Consider the following 6,460-nt stretch of genomic DNA (forward strand, 5'->3'; position numbering starts at 1 on the left):
ATAAATAAAAAATATATATATTTATTCATTTGTTAAACCATTTGCATGTTGTGTATTTAATGGCATTAAACTAACACTGTGGGGAAAGTGAAATCATCCTCTACAACATGACATTAACACAAATACACACATTTATATAAATATATAAACTCACTTCCGATGACACACAGGTTGATGTTGTTAAACTGATTCCTTTGAGTTCCTTCACCTCTATTTGCAGTTGTCAGCGAGATAATCGGTTTGTTTCCCCTCACTGTCTTTATGGTACAATGCTTTACAAATATTCCTTTTGCCCGCAGAGCGCCACAACATATCGTTTCAGACATTTTCTTTCAAAGGAGGTAAATGAAAACATGACATTTAACAGATTACCAACACAGAGCCATCTGGGATTTCTTGCATTTCTTGCTTTTTTTCTGAAGTATAAGATAGAAATGATGGAATTAAAGCTGCAACTACAACTTTCATTATTACCTCAGCTTTTCAATTCATTATTTTATTACATAAAACACCAAAATAAAAGTGAAATAAATTATATATAAAGAGAGAAAAGCATAAAATCCTCACAATGGAGGATTATTCACCGTTATGCTCGGTGTAATCGATCAATCATTTAATCTCTCGTTGTAATAAACGGATCCGTCCTTTGATGTCGTTCCCACCGACCTTCACAGAGTAAAGTGAGTTGTGTCAGAGACAGTTTGCTGCAGAATCGACCGCTCTGCACTCGGCTTGACGTCAGTGCCGGGCGGAGGGACGCGAGGGTCCGGGTCGCCTGTGGAGAGCAGCTGGCTTCAAGACTCCACCGTGGCCTCCGATCGACTCCCTGAGGAGGACGGAGGAGGAGGAGGAGGGTCAGGGATAACATCCAGACCTTCCATCCACTGCTGCAGGAACACAGGAGCTCAGAGGAGAGACTTCACCAGCACCACCATGTGGTCGACACCACACGCTACGTCCACCACCTGACCAGGAACAGTCACCTGGTGGAAAATCAGACACACAAGTGAATAAACATCAGAAAAACAAAAAACTATTCGCAACATGCATCTTTATCCAACTCTGAACGTGAAATCTAAAAGTGACAGAGAGATCTTTGATAAGAAGTCAGGCTGCAACCTCTGGTTCTACCGAGTGAAGCCGATCCAGAAGTGTCTTAAACTTTCTAATGTCTATCAGGGGGCGACTCCTGATTATTATTTTATTTATTTTATTTATTATATATTTTATTTATTTTAATAAATTTTATAAAAATATATAAAAATTTTTTTATAAAAAAAAATATATATATTTTATAAAAATAAATAAAAAAATATTTTATAAAAATATATATTTTATAAAAATAAAATATTATTTTATAAAAATAAAAAATATTATTTTATAAAAATAAAATAAATAAATTATTTTATAAAAATAAAATATTATTTTATAAAAATAAAATATTATTTTATAAAAATAAAATATTATTTTATAAAAATAAAATAAATAAATAAAATATTATTTTATAAAAATAAAATATTATTTTATAAAAATAAATAAAATAAATGAGTATTATTATTAAATAAAGCAGTAGAGAAGTAAAAAGACAACATCACAGAAAAGCCAGTCTTTAAAAACAGGGGTTTTAAGAAGTGATTTAAAAGAGATGACTGATGAAGTAGCTATTCTCATTTCTTTCTCATCTCTGTTTAGAGTTGCACATGCTCACTAACGATCTTTGTTCTTCCTGTGTAATAAGATGAGCTGATAAACGATGCGATAACTTTAGAACGGAGTGTAGACTTGTCTTGACCCGATCCAGCATCTTTGGCCGCATCAGATCATTTATGATACCGGAATCGGAACAACTCCACAAATAACTATTAAGTAACAATGAAAATATATAATGTACAGTTTGTGAATCATCATATAAGTGGTCAGATAAAAGCTCACAGATGGGTGATCTCCTCTCAGCTGTGCGGTCGCCTCTCTTTGTTTGCATGACTAATATTGAATCAGTGTCGTCTTACCCTCCACGGGAAGTACTGGTCGTCTCTCTTGCCGATGCCCAAACAACCTCTCACATTCTTCCCCCAAACGAAGAGCTCGCCTCGATCTGCAACGCAAGAAACCATCAAACGTGAGGCGGAGCGCCCGCTGTGAGGCAGAGCGCCCGCTGAGCGCCCGCTGAGCCGCCACACAAAGCAGCTGCAGTTAGTAACAAGTCGAGAGCTTTTAGCGGGCAGAATATAATAATAAAAAAAACACTAATCTTCCAGTGTTATTACATCAAAAAGAGCCATGCTGTCAAAACAATAGCTGATGTTGAGACTCCTTGTCTTTGTATAATACAAATTATTAAATATATTAAAAAAAATACAATAATGAAAGCAAATAAAATCTCTTAGAGAAACAATAATAGAACAGGTTTGTCAAAAACAAAATACACTTAATTTCAGCAGTTTTTTAACCTCATGTATTAAAAGATCTGTTAGGAGGTTGAAATGATGCAGTTTCTTAAATTATCTTCTTGATTTCTCTTCTTAAGTCAACACTGAATCACATTAAGTGGGATAAAACTGTAAAATGGCTGCTTTACCTTGATAAGTGTGATTTAGGGTTGACTTGCTTTTAAAGCTGCCTCACATTCTGGCTCTGTAAAACAACATCATCTCTTTTGTTTTTTTTGTACAAAAACCTACCCGTCACTGCAGCGAAATGGTTGAGGCCACAGCGCACGCTGGTGACGGCTACCGACGGGTTGAACTCTGAGCGTCCAAACAGCGTGGAGGGAATCATCTCCGGGGTGGAGGACTCAGAGAGTTCTGGGCCTTTTCCCAGAATGCCGTATCCCCACACAAACACCTCTCCTTTTTCTGCAAAGATTCAGAGACACACAGACGGATATTTAAACAAATCTGGTTTTAGATTTGATACCATTTTGTTTTCCATGATTTAAGGAGCTGTGTTTTATTGCCTCAATTTTCTTTGTGCATTGCATTGTGGGAGAATAAAGTCCATCTGTGTGCATCTTGCCTGCTTTGTGTGCACTTTATTTTGTCAATATTCAGTGCTATAATGTGCATAATTGTGCCACATCTTGCATGTATTGAACTATAGTATCAGAGTGATATCCTAAATTCATAAAGCTGACAAAAAGTCTTGCTTGTAAACCCAAAAGTCAGACAAGAAAATGCTTCAATCTGAGAATTTCTGGCTGGTTAGGACGGATTTCCAGCTCTTGATTATACTTGTTATACTGGGAACATAAAATAAGCCTTAAAATAGTCCATTAGGAGAGTGAAGAGATGGAAATAACCCGGCATGTTGACTCAGCATCGATCACACCATCAAGTCTGGATCAGTGAAACTGATCTGTGACGCCACCAAGAGGCCGTCAGTGGAGTCACTCCTCTGACACCAAAGTGAAGAGTTGTGTAGCTAAAAACTGTGAACATATTAAAACCTGTTATCTGAACTATCAGGTCAGAAAATGTCTCTTTAATTCTGAGATCTTCTAGAGTCATTCAGACCCCCGTCTCTGCAATCGAAATGCAACGAGCTCCTCAAAAGCTTCCTAGTCCCTTGGGGAAAGTTCCTGCGATCAAAAATGGGGTCTTTTGTGTGAACACTGACCGTTGAGAATGGCCACCTGCGTTCCTCCACATGCTGCCTGCACCACCTTCCCACAGCCGTTCAAAGGAAGAAGTCGAGGCGAGTTGATCTGAAAGACCAGGATGATAAAAAAAAAAGAGATCAGGGACGGTGAATACCTGAATAACTACACTGCATTTCTAAAAACTTAAATTCATCTAGTGAATCAGTTTTTTGACCTCCTGTTCTCCTGAGTGAAGCTGATGCGAAAGTGTCTTAAAACCTGCATTCTCTCTCCTGTCCATCAGGGGGCGACTCCTCTGGTTGTATAGAAGTCTATGAGAAAATGACTCTACTTCTCTCTTGATTTATTCCCTCAGTAAACATTGTAAACATGAGTTTATGGTCTCAATCTCTAGTTTCAAGTCTTCTTCAATACAGCATGATGTTCATTTAGTAAATGATGCTCCATTTAGAGTCAGATAGCGTCACGATAAGAACTACATTTTTGAATTTGGAGAGGAAATATGATTTTATCCAGGCCTATTGTTGAAATTATTATGGTTCAAATTGTTCAAACATCATATCTTGTGGGTTTAATTAGAGGGGTGAGACCTTTTAACAGCCTGGACAGTCCTCCTCACCTGTGTGGACTCAGTGACCGAGGCCAGCTGCAGGTATTCAGAGTTTCCCCATCCGTACAGCCGTCCGTCTGTGGACACGGCCAGGCTGCAGTCTCCATACGTGGTGATCTGCTGCACCTCCACCCCCGACAGGTCCCCTCCCACCTCCACCGGACGGGAGCTGATGTTGTGGTGTCCCAGACCTGAAAGGACGAGGACGAAAAGATACGTGAAAGGAAATAAATCTTCATCTTTCGCTCCTAAAAAACCTTAACTCTTAATATAAATTTAAAAAACTGCAGAGGTTTTTTTTAATTAGTTTGCAATCACTTTCCACGATTTCTCTGATGCACCTCGTCTACCAGCAGCAGAAATTATTTCTTTGCATCAGTTTGATTTTCTATTTGCTCCAATTTTCACATTTATCCTTATTTATAAATGATAAATATATGAGATTGTTGTTAAGTTTCACTTGGAAGATGCTACTGGAGATATTCAGTAACTTCAAACAAATATAAACCTTTAAAAATAAATTACAATTAGCATATCTTCTTGCAGAAAAACACATAACTGAGGAAATTGCAAAGACTTTTATAAACAAAAAATAGAAGAATCGGGCTGATCAAAGGGTTAATATTTGTCTCCGATGGATTAATTAAATAAATACTATAATAATGCAAAACACTGATTATGCTGCGCAATTAGTTTGAGGTGGTTTCACAAAGATAAACTGTATTTACTGGAAATTTCACTGTAGCAAAAAAAAAAAAGAAAAAGGCTACTGTGGAGAAGAAAACACATTTCTCATCCGTCTTTCAGGGTTCAGAGGTCAGACGTGTGACGTTCACTGACCCGTCTGTCCATCTGCGCCCCATCCACACGCAAACACTTTCCCCGCCTCCGTGAGGAAGAGGCTGTGATCCTGTCCACACGCCACCTGGACACCAAGAGAGAAAACAAAAGCCTTCAGGGATAAAAATGGTGTTTAGGAGACACCGATTCACACGATTTAGAGTTACAGTGAGGAGCTTTTAACTGGTCCTGAATCAGTCTCAGTTTAAACCTGATCCTCTATCAGTAAACGAAACCATCAGAGAGAAGGTTGTCTGTTTCTATAAAGTTATTCTTAACGAGAAGAGAGAAAAGTCTGCCCTCACCTGGGTGACCCTGCTGTCGAAGCCTTCCATCCTGTGAATGATGTGACTGCCGCTGTTTGGACATGAGACAGAAGAATATGAGATCCATCACTAGAGGTCACGTCATCTTCTCTCTGTCAGACCTCCTTTAACCTTCTGCGTGTATTTATTCTTTTTCACAGGTAGAGTACGGAGACTTATTTACATGTTTGGTCATAAATTCTAATCTTTAAAACTGGAAATGTGGTGACATGAAAAAAAAAGAAGCACGGATATATTGATCATATTTTGATGGTATTGTTTCACATTTTTTTATTGTATATTCATGCAGTACTTGCTTTTATTTTCTCGTATTATGTTTATTGTTATGCATCAAAACAAGACAAATTCCTTGTATACAAAAAACATACTTGGCATTCGTCAAACTAATTTTACCTACATGTATATCTGCACAGATTGTTTATCAGTTTATGGCGATTATGTCAAAATGGCATTAATCAGTCGACCGATTATTTGCTCTTTCACCTTCTCAGATCTCATGATTTATCTAATAATCCTTAGAAATCATTCCCCGAAACTAAAAGGTACCAAATTAAGACCCAAAATTTTATATTTTTCTTTAAGAATCCAAAAACAAAAATGAAGAACAAATGAAAATGTTTCACACGACATGAAAACATGTAATAGTTAGTATAAAAATAAGAGTTATATGATTATAAAACAGGTGCAGCTTCATGACAAACCTGTAAACTTCATCTTCAACTATCGGCCTTCCACACTGGCCATACGCATTGTTCCCCATGCTGAACACTGGTAGAGAAAGAGAAACAGAGAGAAAAATGTTCTTTAAGTTTCACTCTAAATCCGGAATATGGCAACTGAGCATTATTTTAATATACTTATATAACCTTTCAGGCCAAACTACAGTCACAAAGTACACACCACATACAACACTTTAGGGCCTCAAACACTGAAGAATGTTTCATTCTTTAAATTGGCAAACATGAAAACATGATAAAACAACTCACTTTAACAGAATTCATAACATTTTCTGAACATTATACATTGAGAAGGGCAGCAAATTAGGCATTAACTCATTCCACAAACTGCGATTTCATAGACTTGAAA

General features: G+C 37.3%; 1 protein-coding gene across 2 annotated transcripts in view; it reads right to left on the bottom strand.

Moving 5' to 3' along the window:
• Window positions 1-745: 745 nt before the first annotated feature.
• rcc1l (RCC1 like) overlaps window positions 746-6,460 on the bottom strand; it is an 8,925-nt gene continuing 3,210 nt past the window's right edge. For both annotated transcript variants that reach the window (XM_054626031.1, XM_054626032.1), the window contains exons 5-12: window positions 6,076-6,142; window positions 5,354-5,405; window positions 5,049-5,133; window positions 4,218-4,399; window positions 3,616-3,703; window positions 2,682-2,855; window positions 2,010-2,095; window positions 746-983 (exon numbers count right to left, since the gene is read on the bottom strand). In XM_054626031.1, coding sequence (XP_054482006.1) covers window positions 906-983; window positions 2,010-2,095; window positions 2,682-2,855; window positions 3,616-3,703; window positions 4,218-4,399; window positions 5,049-5,133; window positions 5,354-5,405; window positions 6,076-6,142 — 812 coding nt within the window. In that variant the 3' untranslated portion in view covers window positions 746-905. The remainder of the gene's footprint in view (window positions 984-2,009; window positions 2,096-2,681; window positions 2,856-3,615; window positions 3,704-4,217; window positions 4,400-5,048; window positions 5,134-5,353; window positions 5,406-6,075; window positions 6,143-6,460) is intronic.

Source organism: Anoplopoma fimbria, chromosome 24, assembly GCF_027596085.1.
Source record: "Anoplopoma fimbria isolate UVic2021 breed Golden Eagle Sablefish chromosome 24, Afim_UVic_2022, whole genome shotgun sequence".
NCBI classification, from domain to species: Eukaryota; Metazoa; Chordata; class Actinopteri; order Perciformes; family Anoplopomatidae; genus Anoplopoma; species Anoplopoma fimbria.